The 25,594-nt window shown below is 33.2% G+C and overlaps 1 protein-coding gene across 4 annotated transcripts in view; it reads left to right on the top strand.

The window, feature by feature from the left end:
• The window catches only part of LOC141457336 (lachesin-like), an 83,106-nt gene that overhangs the window by 30,662 nt on the left and 26,850 nt on the right, over nt 1-25,594 (top strand). Inside the window, exons 1-4 of one of the 4 annotated variants that reach the window (XM_074134182.1) lie at nt 2,906-3,247; nt 4,896-5,014; nt 19,437-19,641; nt 19,717-19,875. In XM_074134182.1, coding sequence (XP_073990283.1) covers nt 19,452-19,641; nt 19,717-19,875 — 349 coding nt within the window. In that variant the 5' untranslated portion in view covers nt 2,906-3,247; nt 4,896-5,014; nt 19,437-19,451. Of the gene's footprint in view, nt 1-2,905; nt 3,463-4,895; nt 5,015-18,781; nt 18,929-19,436; nt 19,642-19,716; nt 19,876-25,594 lie in introns of those variants that run through there. The other 3 variants (XM_074134181.1, XM_074134180.1, XM_074134183.1) reach the window with 3 other exon arrangements.

Raw genomic sequence — 25,594 nt, 5'->3', positions numbered from 1 at the left:
ATGTATAAGTTGATAAAAAAAAGTAATACATATTAGGAAGAGATGGAAACTGAAATACTTCTTTAGGTAGCAAAAATCAAAACTATAAACATTTAATTCAAAATCATTTTAAAGTAAAAAGATGATGGGTTATAGATAGCATCTAAACCGAGAACATAATCATTAATAATTAAAGTATTGAATCAACTCATATCAGAAGAGTGCCTAATCCTGGCATAATCATAAACAGCTGATTTAGCAGCATTAACTGATTTGGAACATAAATAATCTCGGAACTTGATATCATATGGAGATTCAGAAAAATATATATTTAGCATAAAGCGGATAAATTGCCTGAGTTACCTTTACGCCAAAAACTAATTTTCAGGGCAAATACTTGAAGGATGCTTTTCAAGATAACATCTTGTGTCAGATAAGTTGAAGTCACATTCATAATTACGAGTGAGGGCCAAACAATAAAGTAAAAGTACATATATTAAATAAAAGTTGTATTGCAACGGGAATTGTTTTATTCCTGTTAGACAAAGATACCACCGCTCGCAGAGACACCAAGTGGTGAAGAAGTGCAACCCTTTAATATTCCATTAATATGTATGTATTATTAAATTCACTACAAATTCATAAACAAATAATTGTCCGACTTTCTATAAAAAAAAAAAAAAATGAATCATTTAAATTTATATTTGAAATATTGTTCATGTTCGGGATAACTTGGCACTAGTTTAAAAGAAAGAAACAAATAAAACAAACAAACATTTAAATTAACTTGGAATATATGTTTTGCAGCAAAATAACAATTTTATGAATTATGAAACAATTGGATTTATTAAAGAAAACAAAAACAAAACAGATAACGCCATTTATTGCCAGACAATTATGACAGACAATAGAAATGGAATTGCCAATTATCGTATCCATGAATCATAAATGGACAAACTTCCTGGTTTTATATTTACTGTATTTTAAAATTTGATTTCTCAAATATAGTAGTAGATGACCACAAATTGACATCTGACCTGACTGTAAAACGCAAGTCTAATTCCTGATATGTTACCAAAATACATATCGAAATTTTCAATCAATTTACGGATATTTCTGTAAATTTAAATTTATTTTTAAAACTTCTTCTACTATAGAAGAAGGGTGTGTGAGAGCCTGTGTCAACAAACAGGTGTTTTTAAATTGGATAATTCAAAAAATGGAAAAGTTAAAATCTATGTTTGGTAATTAACTGAACTTTCACGTTTCAAAATGTGAATCCGTTCGTCGGTAGAGTAACTTTACTAATTTCCTTTTGAATTTTCAGTTGTGGAAAATTTAGTCCTGACGTTAATAATGTCTACAAAAATAGATGAAAATGGTATTCTGTGAGTATCAAAGCTTGCATAATCCTGTTAATTTATTTATTTTATTATTCTAAACGACCAATGGCCAAAAAAGTCTCTTTAGAGGCCATTTTCTCTTCGTTTCGAGTTCTACTGGTGCCTTTCTGACTAAACTAATTGACATTCAGTTGCTACAGTAACAACGCCACATCACAGGAGCTAAAAAAAACTCCAGATGAAGTATCGGAAACGAAGGGAAATAATAAAGTAATTGATTTTTTAAAAAAAGCACCTTTTCAAAATCAATTCTAGGTCTGACGATTCGCGAGCTACTTTTTTTTTCTTTTATTCTTTGTAAATAGTCTTTCTAAAAACCTTATTCCTGCGCCACTCGTTTCCGGTCCCTCTCATCATTCTTAGTTGGCTAAAGGTGACGAAAGAATTTCCTTGGCCATTTTCTGTTCATTCTCTTCACAAATCAACTCCGTGAATATTTACTTAAACTGTTCAATCGTAAGGCTCAATTAGATTATGGAAACACTAGATCGTTAATACTGAATTCTATGTTTCCACATAAAGAACGGTTTCCTACAAAAATTCATTTCTAGTACAAACCTCTTTATTCTGGAACTGATTGCCCCTTTTTTACTCAATAAAACAGCAATAGTGCAATATAATTTGAAAGTAAATTATACCATCATTGAAAGCAGTAGTTTCTGCCATATAACAGGCTTACTTTATTTTATTATTATTTTAACTTAGATGCAATGATTATTTGTACTTTGCTTTTTATTCTTTATGCATTATATTGATATTATTTTTATGCTGTGGAGGAAGCCTAACTAGTTTTGTTTAGAAAACTTTATTGTAATAAATTTTCAAAATATATGTAAACATTTTGTTGTTCTTAAGGGTCCTAAAATAGTTTCTTTTTTTCTTTCTATCTTTGGGTTAACCATTAACATTACCTTCTTTATACCATCAGCGTTTTTCAATCTCTGCTAGATAGTAGTTTTGTATAATTTTCACTCTCTAACATCGTCCTTTACGTGAAATAAGAACAAAATTTCTAAAAGATATTGACACATTTTTACACTGATGCATGACCGACAACAAAATTTAAAAAAAAAAAATATCAAAAATTATCGAAAATGAAGTCCTAATGGAATCACCCGCTACTAACTTTTAAGCGAAGGACGGGGAGTAGACAGGAAGAAATAAGAATGAGAAGTGGAGAATAATCGTTGGCGAAAATAGGAAATTTTGATTTTTAGTCGGAATTAATTCTTAAGCCGCCGAACATATTGTAGGTGCAGTGCATGAGATTGAGATAATGTTGTATAATCATATAGAATTGCAGTAAGAAAATTGTGGAGCTGAAGATGTTGGAGATCTTAAATATTAGAATGCTTCGCTTAATTCCATGTTTCAAAATCTTGTTTATGGAGGATTTGATCCTTGAATAACTTAAAACAAAACACAAAGAAGAAAAAGACCTTAAAAAAGAACATCTTTATTAAAGATTTTATTTAAAGCGTCTAACATTTAACTTTTCTATTCCATTTTATGCATTGTCACATGTTTTATGTGGAGCCTTAATTACTAACTGTACAGCCATGTGTAGTTCGGATTCATAGCGCTGTTTATAACAAGTTCTTTGTTGTTTGAGGTTAGTTGTTCTGTTGTGATTGTCTCGGAAGCAGTGATTCTGCAAGAGTTTGCTTTTTTTTTAAAGATTTAGTGTTTTCAAATTTGTCACATGACGGTGCACTCTATCTTTCTTGTAAAGAAAATTCTATAATACTTAAAAGTACCAAAGAACTAATAAGTTTTAATTGAGGATAAATGAAAATTCTGACTTTCATTATTCTCAGAAGATTGGAAAATTTAATTAGTCTCGCACAATTCTAGATGACTGGCTGGTTAGGTGAAGATCTAATTTTTGAAAGAAAGAATGGTTATGTCAATTGCATAAGTGAAAGTTTTAGTCGAATAGTCGAAGGATGAGTTTAGGTATCAGAATAAGTTATGAAGAATATTAACCTCAGGAACTTCGGCTTTGGCTGAGCCAGAAATACCGTTAGGGAATATGAATTAGATAATGAAAAAGATGAAGAAAGTTATTTAGCTTTCCCAGGTTACCAAATTCAATTAAATAGTAATTAAAAGTTGAAATGTAAATTTGAAGCATACAAGATTATTATTGTATAATATATAACATTGTATTTTATTAACTTAATAGTTCTCTTAGTTTAACTTGAAATTTCTTTCTGTGAGATGTACGAAGGCAGAATAAGATCCGATAAGTAAAACATAATTGCCAGATTGTGCTATAATTGCTAACTTTCTTTGCCTAAACACCAATCGATTTTTTTCAGTCGCAGGCAGAATTGGCCGGCTATTTTTTTAGTAATACCAAATTAAATGCTTGCAATTGTTTCTCCTCAAAAGCTTTTACTAAGAGTTCAATTTTATAACCTCTTTATAAATTAATTGTAATATTTTGTTTGTAAACTCATAGAATATAAGTATTCGAAATGTATGAATAAAATATTCTGCTATTCGCAAAAATAAACTAATGACCAAGGCTTGATGCGCCAAAAAAAAAAAAAAGTAAATAAGTAAACGTTGCAATCATCTGAATTGAATTTTAGTAGAACCAATTTACGTCCTGAAAAATAAATTTTCCAAATGTCCAGTGAGTGTATGTGCAAACAAAACACTGCACGAGTAAATAATCCATTTAGAACGATGGGATATGATAAATTTGTTTAAACTATGATTCCTTAGTTTACTTTGATTACATTACCCTAAAGTATGTGGGTATGTACTAAATAACTAAATAAAAAAAGAAATTTTGCCAATTCAAACATGCTAAATTATTTAGTGTACACTTGATTTTGACCCAAAGGTTCACAGTCAAAATTCATCAACTGAAAATATGGCAATAAGAAAAGTTTGTTCCCACTTTCATACATGAGTTGATTTTCTGGAATTCATTGTACGGAATTAAATGAATCACAAGCACGTTGATTTAATGAGTTAAGACACAAACTAATTTAATTAATAAATATACGTAGAGGTATTCCTTTTAAGATTCATACATGAGTAACTGTACAAACTTAACATATTAAATAAACACCAAAAATAAAGCATTTCGAGCTTGAGAAATTATTAATTAAGCGTTTTATATAAGAAGCAAATTCTATGAAAAAAGTTGTTTCCAAACGTGGAAATGGTAATAAATTAATATAATACAAATTAATTAATATCAAATAATAAATAAATATTTGTATAATAAATAAGAGGGGACATTATGTGACATTTTAAGCTTGAACATTTAACTAAATTAAAAGATCTTTTACTGACTGATCCTTCCATTGAACAATCCATTTCTTGAACCTGATTGGCTAAATTAATATGGATTGTTCTAAGGACTTATCTCATAAAGAAAGAAAGAAAAAATATGCTTTAAAATTGGTCATTTGGTTGTAGAATATAATTGCCATTTAAATAGTCTACAATTAATCCTCACGTTGATTGTTATTAACAATACTGTTTGTTTTTTAGTTATACCTGGTACACAACTAGTGTCTCCCAAATTTGCGTCTCCAGTTTCTAATGTGACGGTTGCTGTTGGCAGAGAAGCAGTCTTATCCTGTACTGTTACAAATCTGGGACAGTATAAGGTAGGCGATATATATCCTTTTTTTTACATAAATTTATTACTTTATTTTTTGTACATCAGCCATGTTTAAATTGTCTTCAATTTATATATTTCGAATCATTTTGATATATTGAAACAAACCAATATTAACGTGAAGTGCTCTAACAATAACTTTCGTTCTTACTACCTTGCTAAGGTGAATCTAACATAGCCGTGATTATTATGAAAGGGTTTTGTAACGCACTAACAGCTCTCGTATTTCATTGTATCACAACAAATTGAATAAGGTGATGGAGGGGTAGATGTAACTGATGGCAAGGCTGTACAATCTTAAGAGGAATACCTCTACGTATATTTATTAATTAAATTAGTTTGTGTCTTAACTCATTAAATCAACGTGCTTGTGATTCATTTAATTCCGTACAATGAATTCCAGAAAATCAATTCAATTAAATGTAATAGAATAGAAGCACTTGCAAAGGTGCTTTTTTCAAAATTGAGTATTACCTATTTATTAAAAGTTTTTAATTTTCAAAATTTCATTCAATTTTTTGATAAACGCTCAATTTGTACTGGGCAGCCCAATATCTTTCATTCATTAGCCTGTTTCATCCATGATCAACAAAGATGCACGTATTACGAAATATAGCAAGGGCTACGTTTAAGCCCTTATTACTGGATATCCAATATTTCACAGCAGAAATGTTCATACTACTGTTATTTTATCGTTTTAAGGCGATTAGTGTAGTCTTGTTCACTTCATTGGTGAATTAATTAAAAACCTTTTGAAAGAATAAAAAATATATACGAGGGTCGTTTGAAAAGTCCGTGCAAAGTCAGAGAGATAGCACCACTGGCGCGTATCAAGGTTATGTTTAGTTAGTAGCATCTCTTGGAAGAACACACACCAAGTTTCAGCCAGATCGTCTATTTCTTTGTGTTTGGCATTCGTTTGAATCGAGGAAGTCGAGTGATTTTCAAAAAATGGACGAAAAAGAATTTCGTGTGTTGATTAACTACTTTATGAAAGGCAAAACGCCTCAGGAGACTAAAGAGAAGCTTGATAAACATTATGGTGACTCTGCACCTTCGATTAGAACAGTTTATAAGTGGTTTCAAAATTTTCGGAGTGGCCATATGGGCACAAGTGACGCTGAACGTTCTGGACGCCCTGTTGAGGTTACTACTCCAGAAATCATTGATAAAATCCATGATATGGTGATGGATGACAGAAAAGTGAAGGTGCGTGAGATTGCTAGTGCTGTGGGCATCTCGAATGAACGGGTACATAATATTTTGCATCAACATTTGGAAATGACAAAGCTATCCGCAAGATGGGTGCCGCGATTGCTCACGCGTGACCAAAAACGAAATCGTGTGAAGTGTTGCAAGGACGGTTTGCAGCTTTTCCAGAAAAATCCGCAGGACTTTAAGCGTCGTTTCGTCACTGTGGATGAAACATGGATACATCACTACACTCCTGAGACCAAAGAACAATCTAAACAATGGGTTACCAAGGGGGTATCTGCGCCAAAAAAGGCGAAGACCGTTCCTTCGGCCGGAAAGATTATGGCGACTGTCTTTTGGGATTCGCAAGGAATAATCCTCATCGACTATCTGGAAAAGGGTAAAACTATTACAGGTGCATATTATTCATCGTTATTGGACCGTTTGAAAACCGAGCTGCAAGAAAAACGCCCACGATTGGCCCACAAAAAAGTCCTTTTCCATCACGACAACGCACCAGCTCGGTTGTGGTCGCAAAATTAATGGAAATAGGGTTCCAACTCGTTTCACATCCCCCCTATTCTCCAGACTTGGCTCCTTCGGACTACTATTTGTTCCCCAATATGAAGAAATGGCTGGCGGGAAAAAGATTTTATTCAAACGAGGAGGTGATTGCAGAAACGAATGGCTATTTTTCAGACTTGGACAAATCCTATTATTCGGAAGGGATCAACAAACTAGAGCAGCGTTGGACGAAGTGTATAAGCCTAAAAGGAGACTATGTTGAAAAATAAAAAAGGTTTACCCCAAAAAATTAAGTAGTTTTTATTTTTGCACGGACTTTTCAAACGACCCTCGTAATTCAAAACGATAATCGGTGTAAAATACAAACGACAATAGTTGTATTAGTTATTAACTTTAACAGTGCACTCTGATTTTTGGTTTGGATTAGAAATTAATCCGTGAATTTTGATTTAAAACTATTTTTCCATTTAGTCACAAATGACTTTTTTCATAAGATAGTTTCTAAGAATATGTTTAAAAAATAGTTTGGGCCACACGATCTCTTAGGCTAAAAAATAAACAATAATTCACTGCCATTCGTAATTACTTAGTTATTACTTTAAAATTCATATGATTCTTGGACGATTTCCTTACAGAAGAAGGAGAGCCAGGGTATCCGGCAATTAATTTAATGTGTGATATCTCGGTAATCCTCGGAAAACTAGCTTTTCAGTCAGAACTAATCTGCAGTACATTTGGAGCTGCTGAAATTATAAGAGAAGATAAAAAGTTTTAGAGTTGTAATTTTCTCCAATATCCGATATTTCACCGATACTCGCTACAAAATTCTATGAAGTTTAATTGAAGCGGTGTGAGACTGGCTGGATTGACATTCTCTTGAGTACATATTCTCCTGAGTGTTCTACATTCTTAAAAAAAAAACGTAATTAGGTGATAGTTTGCTTAACATTGGAACTCTCAGCTAGATACCATCAGCTATTTACGACGAAAGTAAAGCCTCAGTAGTTCGGCTAACAAAGCGTTAGAATAAGTCGAAGCAATCGGTGGGTGAATACCTCGGTCAAAGGCGAGAAAGTTCATTATTAACTAAAATAATGGCTACTGCATTATCCAATAAGGTCGGAAGACCATATTGGAAGTTTGAGGCCTTTTGAAGGGCATCAGCAGAGCGAATAAATAAAATTCAATCGCTTAGTCCTGTCAACTGTGAGCGTTTCTAGGTTTTTACAGGAAGTATAAGAAACGGCTGTACAAGTACTGGGTATTTATTGGCGAGAATGGCTGAAATTTCGGCACTACGAGCTGTGGCTATTAAATAACGAGACTGATGCTGCTACAGAAGAACTATGCTTGCGCCCAATCCTAACGACCGAAAGCTGTGCCGCGCAAGCCTTCTCTTTCGATTGCAGCGTCTCACGAGTTTGTAGAGAAATCTGTCTGACCGGAACCGTCGTTTGGGTAAGAGGTGTTAGTTTCGTTTTGCCGAAAACATGATACTACACATGTAGTAGAGCAACGAATTGTCGAGAAATTTCACATGAAACTGGGTAAAAACCGCTACTGAAACTTATCTTTTATTAAAAGAAGTTTATGGCGATGAATGTTTATCACGTGCGCAAGTTTTTGAGTAATTCAAGCGTTTCCAAGATGGCCGAGAAGACGTCAGAGATGATGACCGCCCGGGTCGCCCTTCCACGTCCAAAACGGATGAAAATATCCATTATAATTAATCAACATAACTACCGTGAGGTGTTTGCTTAACTCCGTGAATGAGTAAGGAAAAACGGTCCGATTTGTGAAAGAACAAGTTATGGGTTCTCCATCAAGACAACCCATACTGCATTGTCTGTCAAGACGTTTCTAGCCAAGTACAACATCACAGTTTTAGGCCATCCGCCTTATTCGCCTGGCCCCATGTGACTTTTATCTGTTCCCCAAAGTCAAATCTGCATTAAAAGGAACACGATTTCAGTCCGTTGAAGCTGTGAAAGAAAAAGCGGCACGCGTTATGCAGGAGCTCTCACAGAAAAAGACTTCCAGCACTGTTTCGAACAATGGTAAATGGAGCGTTGTAGGGATAGGGAAGGGGTGTATATTGAAGGTGATAATAACTAAATATGTTTAAATTTAAAATAAAAGTTTTACAACAAGTCTCTTTATTTAATAGCCACACTTCGTATAGCTTGCCTTTTCAAGCATTCCTGAGAAGTCCCGCTCCCAGACTCTGTAGCGATGCTTCTTCTGAGAATGCCGTTGTCTCAGTTTAGCCAACAACTCTACGGAATCTAATCTAGTCTAAACTTACCAAATTTAGGATTAAAGAATTTAGGCAACAGATGGATTCATGATTCTACTTTAGATAAGCAAGAAAAGTTAAGCAATTTAATAATGTCTTAACATAAAACAGGACTTTGCTAAGTAATGTGTACAATTTTCACTGCAATTACATTTTTTGTAGCATTTTATTAAAAAAACTTTAATTTTGTCTTTCAATTTAAAAGGAGAGTTTACCTCTAAACATCCCTTGGCCTATGGTAGGGCTTTTTCTCTCATAAAAGCGGGTTCATAGTTATGTATGACAATAACTTATCCCTTAAGTCGTCTATCTAAGAACTAAACGGAAATTAATAAAAACTACGAGCCAATATAGAATTTTTAAGCGGACATTGTATTAAAAAAATATTGAAACAAACTATACTATGGGCTGGGCAGAAAGGTTTGACTGGCTGTGAAAGTGCTCACGAACTGAAGAGTTATGAAGGAAGCCTTTTAAGATCAAACATCGAATAGGAATAAAGACTCGAAGGAAGAGAGAAGTTTTCGTAGGTTTGGATTTCTTTCTTCATTCTTCAATATTAACTCTTAAAAAAAGTATTTTTCATCTCATAATTATTAAACTGATATTGAAGTGATAGCAATACAGTTTTACTGTTATTGGGTATTAACTGTAATATCATTTATAGCAGGAAGAAAGTTATTTTTAATAACTTTATACTTCTCTTTTTTACTCACCTTGTTATGTCAACTTTATTCGAACAAATAAATATCCTGCTAATTGAAGTTTAAATGCTCTAAGAATCACAGCTTCATGTTAAATAATGATAATGCATTGTTTACTGTGCTTCCCTACTTGCTTAAATGATGCGTTTAGTTCTGCATGTAGAAAAACTATCGTGTAAACGCAAATCAACCTGCCTCTTCTATGTATATAAATGCCTCTAAGGCCCTGTAGGTGTACATAATGGGTTTGCTGATATGTCATCCTCTAAATTTCAACTTTATACAGGGTGATCCATTTAAAACGCACCAATCGCTAATAACTTTTTAGGAAAGCGGAATTTCGAAAAAACCCATGAAGTAAACTATATGTTTTTTTTGGGTCTAGTTTTCAAATTTTCCACCCCCGATGCTATATCTTAATTTTTGGCGGAGTTACGGCCAAAAACCTGGTACGGGTTTCATAAGGACCACTGGTTTTGACAACGATCATGAAAACTAGATAAAAAACTGTGAAAAATAACGTTGATCCCGTTTCGATATCCGTAATATTTGTCGAGATATTTAAGATCAAAGTTACAATTTTTTCTATTCGTGAACGGTTTTCAGTATTAATTTTCCACCAGAAATACACCAGTTTTGGGAGGTCCTCTGATTACAAAAAATGTTATTTGTGATGCAAAGTAAAAAAATAATAATAATTGAAGATTTTAAAACATGTAGTGTCATGTAATGGTTGTGGGTGAATCAAGATAATTTTGTTTTATCGTCAAATAAAAGCAATCATCACATCATCAACTTCGTGAGTTTTTCCGAAATTCCGCTTTCCTAAAAAGTTATTAGCGATTGATGCGTTTTAAATGGATCACCCTGTATAGCAATATATTTAAATATACAGGCGCCACTGTAGCCGAGCGGTTAGAGGGCGAGACCTGCAAAGCTAATATGTATTGTGGTACTGGGTTCGATTCTCGGTCTATAGGCTTTGGATTTTATTTAATGGTTAATAAAATGACATTTACAGTAAAGTATGTTTGCTAGTCGCCTCCGTGCACGACACCTAATTGGTAGTTGGACGTTAAGCCCCGCCTGGAAAAATAGGCGATTACTTTACTTTACTTTTTTTATTTAAATATCCGTGACATTCTTAAAAAAATATATATATAATAATTAATATGTACAGTGGATAGACGGTTCACAAACTTACTAGAACGTTAACAACAGATTTTAAGATTCTACTTCAAATGTTAGGTACAACGGTTCAAGAAGAGAATTTCAATTTTAGAGAAAAAATTCCAGGTATAACTTTGAGAATGGTTTCTTGCTACGAGTGATTCGAATCACTCTTTGAACTCAAAACATCCCTTATATGTGGTCTTCGTAAAAGCCGAAACATAAACTTTTGTTTTTTATTTATTTTGATGGAAATGGTTAGATAGTGTTATTTAAATCTCGTCTCGGTACTCTATTGTTCTAATTTGGGTGAGAAAACTGCCCTAGAAATTTATGCTATAAATTTATATTCTTCGATATATCGGAGTCGGTCTTAGAACATCAGAGAAATTGGATACCTCTTTTTAGGGGTGTACCAACGACCATCCTGTGGAAATATAGAGTGAGATGGTTGGAAAAGACTTGGTTTATGATGCAGGAAGTGGTCGACCTTTTAAACGGCAAAAATTGGTACGGTCTGTATCAGTAGCAGGGGTGGATGTGTACAGAAATTTTCTGGTAGAAGGTAGGACGTTCCTAGTTTAAACTAGTTTTTGATTAGATCTATCTTTTTCACTACAGTGTTATTCGCATAACTCTACTCTCACAGCAATTCACGTTATTAAATTTACTTTAATAATTTAAAAAAAAAAAAAAGTTGAATTATATTATTATAGAGCTCATTGTTAATAAAAGGATCCCTAAGAATACCACTGAAATAAATAGTTCACGTGAAAAAAGTTTAGAACCATAATTTAGAAGCGAAAATCTAAGGGCAGGCAGAATGTGTAATAGGACCACAAAGTTTATTTGATTGTTGAAGAATTTTAAAAGAAAAATAAGGACAGTGGGTGTTTGGCGCTTTTCGAGGAATGGCAAGTACAATATGATTATTAGATCCTCAAATGGGATATCAAAGAGTCACATAAGAAGTTTTGCATTTTTTTTAAATAACAAAAGAAATACCCAACTTGTTTACATTTTGAACAGTAAGACATCCAAAATCGAGAAGTAAAGAAAGTTTATATCTGAAATATAAAAAGAAAAAAAATCTTCTGTATTCTGCTTTGAATTTCGCTGAAACACGTAGACATTGAAGTAAGAGGAAAATTTCAATTTAACGTAGTTTATCGTTTATGTGGGCTTGATTAGAAGATAAATGCAATTTAAATTCATCAGAAAAAAAAATCATATCTTGAAAACAAAGACGTTTCTATTTATTCAAAATTTTCCTCATATAATTTCTAATAGATTTTATAAATTAATATATTTAATTACTCATTTATTAAAAGGGATTATACTAATAAATAATCAAGTATTTACTTCTAATAGAATTTATACTTAAACAGCATAAAAAGAGATCAAGTTTTCAAATTTAACACTAAATATATGTAATTTAGGTTAGATGTAAGCACCTAGATTTCATCTTCTGCGGAATTTTCCTCCTGAATTAACATTTATAATGTTAACAGAAGCTAAATTAGCGAAGCGTGTTGAAAGGATACCTTCCTTCTCCTTTCGTAGCAATCCTGTGTTATGTATATATATATGTATATATATGTATATATATACTCACGAATATGTTATACATAAATATAAAATGTAGGCCAAATTAATGATTCCATTTCTCTGTCTGTTTCATATACATTTTTCTTTTACCCAATTTCCATTTCATATATTTACTTTTCTTTGAATTGTAAATATAATTAGTTAATTTTACGATAAATTATCCCCGGTCTTTTTTTTTTTCTTTGTTAAAGCGTATCTATAGTACAATACATTAAGAAAAAGTAAGTTTGGTAGTTGGACGTTAAGCCTTCCCTGAAAGAAGATCCAATAGAAGTTCCAATAAAAAAAGTTATACAGTATTTCAGATTAAAAGAAAAAAATGACAATGATGTTTCAACTCCTCCAAATTCAAAAACCTGGTATCATGTGTAGATCTACTTTTAAATTTAATTTACATCTGCCCTTTATTCGTCCACTTCAACAATCATATCATCAACTATCGTGTCAGATTTAGATAGACATGCAACGTCAACGGGGTAGTCACTACTTTTCAGATGGTATTTACTTTGTTATTAAAAAGAACACTTTTTTATATCTTTAGTATCTTTTTTAAAAAAAGAAATAGTATGCTATCTCAAGTCTCTATTTAATACTAGTCACGTTTGCACTAGTCTTGCAGAGTTTCACAGACTGAGAGAACAAGCAAATGTTTGGAACTGTCAGCAACAATAAATCATAATTGAACGAACGATCATCCATCAGTGCAAAAAATAAAAAAAGTTGTTAGAGTTAGTCGATTTAGTATCAAGGTTGACCTTATTAAAATAAAAATAATAATAAATAAACAAACATCTAAATTTCATATTAGAAAATAAGAGTGCTTTTTGCTAGTATACTGAAAAAGAATGAACTAACAATTAGAAGATAATTTTTAAATAAATAGCAATAGGAAGGGCACTGTCGAGCTGGATGTCAAGGTTATATCTACCTTTTAGAAATAATAATAATAAACAAACATCTAAATTTCATATTATAAAATAAGAGTGCTTTTTGCTAGTATACTGAAAAAGAATGAACTAACAATTAGAAGATAATTTTTAAATAAACAGCAATAGGAAGGGCACTGTCGAGCTGGATGTCAAGGTTATATCTACCTTTTAGAAATAATAATAATAAACAAACATCTAAATTTCATATTATAAAGTAAGAGTGCTTTTTGCTAGTATACTGAAAAATAATGAACTAACAATTAGAAGATAATTTTTAAATAAATAGCAATAGGAAGGGCACTGTCGAGCTGGATGTCAAGGTTATATCTACCTTTTAGAAATAATAATAATAAACAAACATCTAAACATCAAGGTTATATCTACCTTTTAGAAAACTTCATGAATCTTCGAAACATTAGCCAACTGTTGGGGGAAAAATAATATTGAAGGTGTACCTGCTTACTGTTAAGAGAAATAAGACAGTATGATATCTGGACCACTAGGATAAAGAAGTAAGAAGTAACAACCAATTGGAAGCGAGTAAAAATTAAGGGATAATAGTGATTGCATAAAAATAATAAAATTATTATCTAAAAAAAACAAAAAAAAAACAGCTTTATGTAAAACCCAACTAATTTTTTCCAAGTAAAATTAAATTCAAATTGTCTGTGATATAGAATAACACAACAAAATCTTAGATTTGTCTCTAATCCCCTCTGCTACAGTAGATAAAACATAGGTTGAACTTACTCATGTGAAGCTACGAGGGGCACTATTTACATTTTGAGCCTAATAATAAAAAAAAACAGTAATTTGTCATTGAAAATGACTTTATTGTTTTTCAAAATATTCTCCTTTATGATCTTCTGCATACGTTCGAACCACTTGTCAAAGCATTTTTTCCATTTCGCTTGAGACACCTCCAAAACATGGTTTTTGAATGCATCAACGGCTTCTTCTGCCGACGAAAATCGTTGTCCACGTAATTTATTCTTGACGTTCGGAAAGAAAAAGAAGTCATTTGGTGCCAAATCAGGACTGTACGGCGGATGACCCATTAATTCGACTTTTTTGAGTGCTCAAATAGTCGGTTGTTAGACGAGATGTGTGACAGCTGGCATTGTCTTGATGAAGAATGAGCCAACAGCGCTTGTTTGTTTTCCTTATTTTATCGAAGACTTCCGGCAAACAAATGGTTGTGTACCATTCAGAATTGACCGTTCTACGTTCCTCTAAAGGCACTGTTGGCCACATGACCAGTTTTTCTGAAAAAAACAGTCGACCATTTGTTCCGAAGTGCTTCGAGCGCGAACAACTTTTGTTGGATTTGGATCATCTTGAAACACCCATACAGTCGACTGCTGTTTAGTTTCCGGCTCATACGCATATATCCATGATTCGTCACCTGTTACAATCTTATACACGTCTTTGGAAGCACCGCCATTGTATTTCTAAAGCATTTGTTCGCACCAATCGACTCGTACAATCTTTAAATTAGAACTTCAACTAATCACAATTCAGGTTTCGAGTAAATTTGATTTCGATGCTTTGTTAGTGAATAATTGCCATTAATTGAAAATACTTAAATCAAATACCATTTGCCATTAATTTTTCCGTAGTACCTAATAGATCTTGCTCGAATATGTATATTTGGCCCAGTGCTTTACATAGTGCACATAACTCGTAGAACACAAATTGACGGACAGTATATAAAGAGTGATATACGAGGTGTGTTCAAAAAGTAACGGGAATTTTCGTTTTTTGAAAAAAATATTTATTTATTCATCTACATTAATATTGTCGCCTTCAAAGTAGTCCCCTTCGCATACAATACACTTGTGCCAGCGCTTTTTCCAATCCTCGAAACACTTCTGAAACTCGATCTTTGTGATAGCTTTCAGCTCTTTCAGCGATTCGCTTTTAATGTCATCTATGCTTGTAAAACGACGGCCTTTTAATGTTCTCTTTATGTTTGGAAATAGAAAAAAGTCACATGGAGCCATGTCTGGCGAATATGGAGGCTGGGGCATCGTTAAAGTTTTGTTTTTGGCCAAAAATTCACGAACAAGCAATGAAGTGTGAGCAGGTGCATTATCGTGGTGCAAAATCCATGAATTGTTTTGCCACAAATCCGGGCGTTTTTTTCGGATTGCTTCACGCAAACGGCGTTGAACTTGTAGGTAGTACTCCTTATTGATTGTTTGACCTTGTGGCAAGAATTCATGATGCACTATGCCATTAAAATCGAAGAACACAGTGAGCATAACCTTCACATTCGACCGCACTTGTCGAGCCTTTTTCGGTCTTGGCGATCCAGAATGCCTCCACTGGGACGATTGAGCCTTAGTTTCGACATCATATCCGTAAACCAATGTTTCGTCACCTGTTATAACACGTTTCAGTAGATCCGCATCGTTGTCGACTTCATTGAGTGACTCTTGAGCAACTTCCATTCTCCGCTGTTTTTGTTCGAAATTCAACAATTTTGGAACAAATTTTGCTGCCACACGTTTCATACCCAAAACATCCGAAAAAATTTCATGGCATGAGCCAATTGATATGGCAACATCATCAGCGACTTCTCTGATTGTGATTCGGCGATCGTTCATAACCATTTCTTTCACTTTTTTCACGTTTTCATCGGTTGTTGATGTGCTTGGACGTCCAGGTCGTTCGTCATCTTCAACGTTTTCGCGGCCATCTTGGAAACGCTTATACCACTCGTAAATCCTTGTTTTACTCATAGCAGACTCACCATATGCCTTTATTAACATTTCACACACTTTATTACACTTTATTTCATTTTTTACGCAAAATTTAATACAAATTCTTTGATCCATTTTTTTTAACAAACAAAAATCGCCAAGCTCGAAAAACACGTCTAACCTTAACGGCTGCCACTTAAGAAGTAAACAATGAATATTACTGAAAATTTTATCGTACTTCAGGGGCATGTGTACCAACATAATAAAAAAAAAAATTTTACAATCAGACTCTCCAAACCCGCGAAATTTAAAAATTCCCGTTACTTTTTGAACACACCTCGTATTATTAACCCTAAAGCTACTTGGACTTTACCGACTAGAGTTTCTAAAGAGTTCTATTTTGAGTAATACTATAAAATGTAAAATTAATTTTACATTTATACAAAATCCATATTAATCTTTCGTATTACTCAAAATAAAACTTCATAATGACTGTATCATATAGTAAGGATACGTAGTTCATTTAAAATTAAAATGATCATGCAGGGCACAGCTGTTGCATATATGTATTTGCTCGCCCATCTGCAAACTACTTTTATAGTAATGAGTACAACGTTTTGCTTTTTAGCCGATTCACTTTACAAAAAATTTAAAGAACATGATTTACAATTTCAATGTTATCATAGTTAAAAATATGTTACAATCAGCTATCTGATTAGACTAAACTATCAGACAAACAAGTAAAATAGGTCATCAATAACTAAAGTTTTTTTGTTTTTTTTTAATTGGGGTTAAAATGTTGAAACATTTTCTCTAACTTAAGAGAAGCTAATGAACAGAATTGTTAAATCTAAAATTTGGAACAAATGAAATAACTTTTCAGAGCAGAAACTATTGTAATAATAATATTTTTAATTGGCAAATTCTACTGCCAGGAGTCAGGAGTGTTCTATGATAGATTTTTATAGGATTTGGAAGCATTTAATCTCATAGATAAGAGATTTCTTCATTCATCAAAAATAAAACTTCGGTTATTTTTTGGTAAATATACTAGAAATTTTTGGAGTTACCATTTTATACATAACTCTAAAGTAACACTACGCATTGGGCGGTCACCAGTATTATTTGAGGGACTTCAAATTCAGAAAGGTTACAGATCTAACAAAATTAAAAAGGTGGCTTTACAAATTACACTGCTTTACACCATCCTAAAAATATTTTTACTAGCGGGGCTCTGAGGAATCTTAGGGTTTAGGTTTTCTTTAAACTGCGGAGGAAAGTAGAAACAGCTGAATGCTGAAAGCTAAGTGCTTACCCACTTACACGATAGAGAAGTTAAAGTCCACAGCTGAAAGGTTAAGATTGTTGTATTTAATTAGAGAAAATATATTTTTTTAAAATGAATATTGAGTATCAATTAAGATGATAAAAAGCGATAAAGTGTACAAAAAACAATATCCAAGACTTAAAGGAATAGAACGTAAGATACATTGAAAAACATAATAAATATTTATTATCAGAAGGAAGACAAAATGAATTTTTTTTTTCGACCGGGATGTATTCTAGAAATACCTTGTGTTTAATAATCAATTTACGATTACATACCTAGTTATTCTACACCAGATGGCTTGTCTTCTTTCTGTCAGGAACAATACATCCCGGGCATACGATATACTCGTATCTATACAAATTGCTACTTTTTGCCGTGACGGCCGGCATAAAGTTAATGGGACTGGACTTGATAATTTGTTGGAAGATCAAGTTCTTTCATTTTTACATATCATAAGCAAGTGACTTTTGAGAGGCTTTTCAGTTTTGTTGTAATTTTGTTTTGTTTTTTTGGTAACTAAGTAGAGGAGGTTCTTTTTTATATTTACTTACTTCATCACAATGAAAGGTTATGCTTTTACAGATGTTCCTGTTCATTTAAACCTATTAAGGTTATTATTATTTAAATTTAAATGTTTCTTTAAAATCTGGAACACGAGGAATTTCACTGATAGCCGTTCTTATATCACATTATATAAATCCCTTGTAAGAGCCCATCTTGAACATGGTTCAATAATTTGGAGTCCATTTTGCAAGGTACATATGGCTTCTATTGAGGCTGTTCCAGAACAAGTTCTTTCGATGGTTACCTTGCTGGTTGAAAATCCCTAAAGAAACCCTTATCTATTCCGATCACTCTCAATATTCCTCTACTTGTTCCACCAGAAGAATCTATTATAACCTCTCTTTCCTCTGCAAACTTCTCCATTCTCAAAATAGACTGGTCCTTACCTTCTTTCTCTAATTTCTTTTAATATCTCATCCCATACTACATGACATCCTTCTCCATTCAATGTATCGTACTGCAAACATAATTACGTTTTTTACTAACCTATCTTTCGTATGATGCGGACAGCCAATCATTTTAACTTAGATTTCTTTGGCACTGATATACAAAATTTTCTAAATAAAGTCAGATGTCAACCATTTCTATGAACTATTTGTATTGTATAAATCTTTATAATAACCTCTAAAAGGTAAAATAAAATGCTAAAGCCTAATTATAAACCTAAATTATAGACTGAGAACTATTTGTATTATTTATGTTATTATTCAGTCGACTCTCGATTGTAGAATTGTAGAAAGCGTTGATGGTGGAATATTGAAAGTTTTGGCGATAACTTTTTTTTCGAACCACTTTCTATGGCCGCGATAATTTTTTTTTGTGTCGGACCCAGTAAAGGAGACGTACTTCCCATCGTGACAAACTAAGAAAGAGAATTGGTAAGTTAAACTGGGCTTAAAGGAGGGAAACATTACGCAGGAAATGAACAATAAGCGGAAAATGAGAAGTAACATTACTAGAGAAAATTCGAATTATAAAGAGGGGAAGCGGCCTCGTTCGAATTGTAGAGCCTTCTCCTCACCCTGTTGTTAAGAAAAGGATTTCGAGTTATCGAGCGTATCGAAATACACTGCATTTTTTCGATTTACCGAAGTTAACAGCTGTAGAGTTCGAATTATCGAGAGTCGACTGTATTATTATTTTTGTTGTTTCTGTAAATTGGATTATTGATCCGTTTTTTTATTTAAAAAATAAAATGTTAGATCAACATTTACCAGAAATTTGTTTCTAAAGTAATAATAATTGCATTAGAGATTCTTGATATTCACATCTGAAACAAATAGATATGTTTTTTCCACACCTCTTCCAAAGTATATATAATATATATTTCTATTTTGAAATTATTACTTTCATAATATAAACAAATATTTAAAATTTCTCATTAAGGTGGCCTGGTTGCATATGGATCGCCAAGTGATTCTTAGCATACACAAAGATGTTGTATCTAAAGAATCAAGATACCGTGTTGAACAGCGCGGAGATACATGGTCGCTTAAAATAGCTAACATCAAGCCTGCTGATCAAGGTATCTACATGTGTCAGGTGAATACTAATCCAATGATTAGCCAAGTTGGTTATATGGATATTCTAGGTAAGCATGATAAAACAGTATCAATAAAAAAAATTGTATGTACACATCAATTTTTAAAATATACTTTGTGCTTAGTTCCTCCAAATATAGTTGATAGCGATAGTACTCCATCCTGGTTAACTGTGGCTGAAGGAGATGATGTCCTTTTGATATGCAAAGCTGAAGGTCGTCCAAGGCCTGTTATATCTTGGAGAAGAGAAGATTATTTACCAATCAGAACACAAGGAAGGGAAGGTATTTAACATTTTTTAATATATTGTCCACACGTTAAAATAAAATACGAGTACGAGTACTTCACTTCATTAAATAGACCATGATCTAAAAAAAAGTAGCTTTAGGAATCAATGAAAGTGGGTTTTAATTTGTATATATGTATTTTTTCTGCAATCATGTAGGAATGTTCTCATTACTCAATTAAAATCAGCTGTGTAATGCCCAACTTTACCTCACTATTGGGGAAAAATTCCCATTAGTGTCACTTTTCTCACTAGTGAGTGGAAAAACTTTATTGTGCTTCCTTGATATAAGACGTTTTGTTATTAAATATTTTCTGTAAAACTTTAATAAGCTTATTTAAATTTATTTTATCTAAATAATTAAAAAACGAATATTAAAAAAATAAAATAAAAATTGAAAGGAATATAGAAATAAAAATAATATTTTAATAAATAATTAGATATTTTTAATTATAACAGTTAAAAAGGTTATAGTGTTACCTTATAGAAATTTAAAATGGATTCTAGTGATTCCTGTTTAGTTTTTTTTTTAGTTAATAACCCTAATGGTTGCAGAAAAAATATAATATTTAACTCGAGTGTAAAGTATTTTCCTCACACTCGGCAATTTGCACTTGCACTCGCCTCGCTTCGCTTGCTCATGCGTGCAAACCCTGCCTCGTGTGAGGAAAAGTACTACTTTCCACTCTTGTTAAATAAATAACTATTATTTAATACCAGTGAGTGAAAGTAATGAGATCTGCCAAAATTTCAAAATAAGAGTTTTTATCAAAAATAATATTTTGACAACTTGCCGGGGAAAAAAAGTGGTGTTTAGTAGTTACACATTTTTAAATTTAACACATAGAGCTTCTTAACATTACATTGATTTGTAGGGGACATCAAAATATATTTAATAAGGTTGTTTTTATAGTTCAAATCTTTCATTTATAAAGAATGTTCTTGGAATGTTTATTACTTATTGCTGCTGTAAAACAAAGTAATTACTAATGAGTTCTCCAAGACAAAATATTTGAATCTCCAGAAATTCAAAATAAATTTTTTTAGCGAAAATCGTTTGAAATAAATAAAATAACAAACTACTGTTAGCAAATATAGTTTTCTGAATTTTTTTTTCTGAACAAGAATTTGTTAGTCTCCATTTCAACAACTACATCGCTTCTTTGTAAATCATTAATTAGAACATCAAGCTAAAGTTTAAAAGAAAAAAAAAATACATTCATTAACCTTACATTTTTAGAAGTTTCTTAATTACATTCTCGTCTTTGCCATTATGTAAACAGAACAAGTTGGGTAACTCAATCTTCAACTTGACGTATCTACCTCCGTTCTACTTGTTCCCCCTCTTCGACAAAGGTGTTCTCCACATTGGAAATAATATTTAAATACAAACTCTTGAAGAGTTTTCCTTTGTAGTTAAGACTGGGTTTCGTTTTTCGATTATCAAATTACACCAGAGGCAGACAAAAGAGTATTTATTCAATAATTATAAGAACAATTATTAATCATCTATTTTTGCTGGGACTTAACATCTAATTATCCAATCAGGTGTCTTAGATAGGAGTTGAAATCTTTAAACTTTAATACGTATTAATATTTTATCAATTAAATAAAAAAAATAGGTACTCGCAGGACTTGAACTATTTCCACTTTCTTATTGTAGACATTACACCAAATCCAGCCCCAGATTAAAAGAAATAGTATTCTGACAAATGATAAATTACAGTAAAAAACCTTTATTTCCCATATGTTTCGGACCAACCCGAGATCCATCTTCCGTGTCAACAAAGTTTAAATGTATTTGTCAGAAATAACATCGCATGTGCATTAATCTGAAAATTATTTCAATAAAAAACAAAAACTTAATTTAATTAACACAAAGTCATAATTTGACTTTTATTCAATCTTATGTGATAAAACTTGTCATTAGCCATTTTAATAATTTTGTGTAATGGTAGGTTTACATAGTATTTTCTATTTAACCTATATGTGTTTCTTACCTCGTTTTAAATATAAAATAAAAGAGGGTTAAGCACTGATTCTTCGGGAACTTCTCCTCTAAGTTCTGCCAACTGGAATTAGTATCATCAACAACCACTTGCAGCTGTCCACTTTCAAAGAAGGATTTAAACCCGTTTAATCTACTTAAAATGAAACCAAGATCTTTCAGCCTTACCATTATGATTAACAAATTCAAACGCCTTATCGAAGTCGAGATAAAACCAAAATTGTTACTTCATTAACTACTTAAACAATTTACAATTTAAAGTAAAAAGTGAAGTAATTGCCTATTTTTTTCAGGCAAGGCTTATCGTCCAACTACCAATTAGATGTCGCGGCCGGGAGGTGGAAGCCCATACTTTATTATTAACATTTTTTTTCTTCTTCTTCTTTGTCTAATGCTCTTATGCCTTTCAGCGTCGAGCTTCAGATAACTTAGGCCTTTAACCAACGGATGTACTCTTCCCTGTTGTTTGCCAATTTTGGGATAAAAGGCCTAGTCTGAGCTCGCTTTTGCGCCAATCGCCCTGTGTAATCCAAATAGCCCAATCTTGGTCTGCCTCTTAGCCTACGGCCTTCTGATTTGGCCTCCATCAAGCACCTAATCTTCTCCTCTCCACTTCTCCAGCAGACGTTGCCAAACCACCCCAAAACTGCCGATTCTCTAACTTGGTTACGAAGGGTTGTACCTCTAAGCTGCTCCTTATTGTTTCATTTCTAATTTTATTACGCTTAGCTTTCCCTTCGATCCGGCGGAGAGATCTCATTTCGGCAGCAGTAACCCGGCTTGCATGCTTATCCCAACTCTTTATCAATTCTACCATCCCGGCTAAACAAGACCTAAGGTACCTAAACACCTCTACCTGTTCCATGAATGCCCCTTCACACTCCACCCGGATTGACCATTTTTTTTTTTTCTAAGAAATACGAGGGTCGTTTGAAAAGTCCGTGCAAAAATAAAAACTACTTAATTTTTTGGGGTAAACCTTTTTTATTTTTCAACATAGTCTCCTTTTAGGCTTATACACTTCGTCCAACGCTGCTCTAGTTTGTTAATCCCTTCCGAATAATAGGATTTGTCCAAGTCTGAAAAATAGCCATTCGTTTCTGCAATCACCTCCTCGTTTGAATAAAATCTTTTTCCCGCCAGCCATTTCTTCATATTGGGGAACAAATAGTAGTCCGAGGGAGCCAAGTCTGGAGAATAGGGGGGGGATGTGAAACGAGTTGGAACCCTATTTCCATTAATTTTGCGACCACAACTGCTGAGGTGTGAGCTGGTGCGTTGTCGTGATGGAAAAGGACTTTTTTGTGGGCCAATCGTGGGCGTTTTTCTTGCAGCTCGGTTTTCAAACGGTCCAATAACGATGAATAATATGCACCTGTAATAGTTTTACCCTTTTCCAGATAGTCGATGAGGATTATTCCTTGCGAATCCCAAAAGACAGTCGCCATAATCTTTCCAGCCGAAGGAACGGTCTTCGCCTTTTTTGGCGCAGATTCCCCCTTGGTAACCCATTGTTTAGATTGTTCTTTGGTCTCAGGAGTGTAATGATGTATCCATGTTTCATCCACAGTGGCGAAACGACGCTTAAAGTCCTGCGGATTCTTCTGGAACAGCTGCAAACCGTCCTTGCAACACTTCACACGATTTCGTTTTCTGGTCAAGCGTGAGCAATCGCGGCACCCATCTTGCGGATAGCTTTGTCATGTCCAAATGTTGATGCAAAATATTATGTACCCGTTCATTCGAGATGCCCACAGCACTAGCAATCTCACGCACCTTCACTCTTCTGTCATCCATCACCATATCATGGATTTTATCAATGATTTCTGGAGTAGTAACCTCAACAGGGCGTCCAGAACGTTCAGAGTCACTTGTGCCCATATGGCCACTCCGAAAATTTTGAAACCACTTATAAACTGTTCTAATCGAAGGTGCAGAGTCACCATAATGTTTATCAAGCTTCTCTTTAGTCTCCTGAGACGTTTTGCCTTTCATAAAGTAGTGTTTAATCAACACACGAAATTCTTTTTCGTCCTTTTTTTGAAAATCACTCGACTTCCTCGATTCAAACGAATGCCAAACACAAAGAAATAGACCGATCTGGCTGAAACTTGGTGTGTGTCCTTCCAAGAGATGCTACTAACTAAACATAACCTCGATACGCGCCAGTAGTGCTATCTCTCTGACTTTGCACGGACTTTTCAAACGACCCTCGTACTTGGAGAATATCATCCGTTACTTTCAGCGAGGAGTTTTTTCACGATGAAACCTTTTTGTAGCCCGATTGAAACGGATTAAATACATATACTTATATCTTTGTATAAATCATTCAACACAAGTACATTGGATATTTGAAGAAACTTATTCTTCAAAAGGTTTGGATTAGGAAAAAATTGCAAGTGAGATTTTAGGATAATATCAAACAAAATTCATTCTTATTTTTCCTAGTTCTTATTAAAATGCAGGGCTTTCATCGGTAAAATGCATCGTTAATTTTGAAATCAGAGTTTTTGTAAGATTTGTCAAATTCCAGTTTTTTTTTTAAATTTAATTTTTTTGATATTAATTAGAATCGCCCTTTCGCCTAACTCCACGCTATCTTGAAAACAGTATTGTATCCAGACTGCACAAAAAATTTAATTCTTGTGTCTTCACAAGATGGCCTTCAATAAAGTAGAGACAATTAAGGACCCTGCCACTTAGAAAATACAAACTAAATAAAAAATACTACCTAGCATACTGTATTATACTTGGTAATCTGAATTGTGAACTTCATATCAACAAGCATACCAAGTCTTATTTCTTCTACTCTCGTATGATCATTACTCTTTGCAGCCTCTGATGCTGTCAATTCTCTGGACATGTACAACACATGTATAATATTAACCCATCGAAGTATAAGTTAACAGCTTTGGGTAATCGATACACCAAATTGCGTGCCAGTTGAAGACCAACTGAAAGTTATCAGTTGAGATTACAGAAATGCCCAGGAAATAAAATTTAGAACCAAAAAGTTAATAGCGTATGCTACCCAGTAAGAGATATTTTATTTTGGGAAAGAGTGGTAATGCTTTTCTTGAAGTGCTTCTTGATATAAGAAGAAGCAAGCTGATCAAAGGGCGAAAATAACACCCCCAGATCTTTAGCATCAATCAATTGGCAGCTGTGGATGTTAATTGTTACCACGTTAAAGAGATTGAATGCTTGATACAAGACACCGTTGGATGCAAGAGATGGACCTTATATCATATTAGACGAACCCATTGGACGATGTAAAAATGAAATGGCTCGTATTTATGTAAAAACCCATTAAAATAGAAACAGAAAGTAAACTAGCCATCAACCACAATATCCTTTAGTTGATCAGTATAAAAACCACCTGATAAAATAGGCATGGCTTCACGTTTATTGGTTTTATTATTAAGTTACTAATTACTTAGTTTTTTCCCTCTCTCTACCCCTCCTCTTTTTAATGGTATGAAACATCCCCTTTTAATTTTAACTTGCCATTCAGAAGAAAACTCAACCTATACTTAAGTGAAGTATTTAAGGACTAATGCTATACATTTAAAATAGTTAAGTACAACCTATAAATGGCCTAGTCATTACGTTTATTAGACCTGTATTTGTTCCTTAATGATTGTTGTGCTGGTTTACAGGATAATTGTTTAATTATATACCAAGTGATAGCTATTATTTTTTATCAGTC

This window comes from Rhodnius prolixus, unplaced genomic scaffold (assembly GCF_049639745.1).
Source record: "Rhodnius prolixus isolate KJV_2025 unplaced genomic scaffold, Rpr scaffold_10, whole genome shotgun sequence".
NCBI lineage: Eukaryota > Metazoa > Arthropoda > Insecta > Hemiptera > Reduviidae > Rhodnius > Rhodnius prolixus.
Note: the sequence above shows the minus strand (reverse complement) of the source record. Positions and strands in the feature narration are given on the sequence as shown.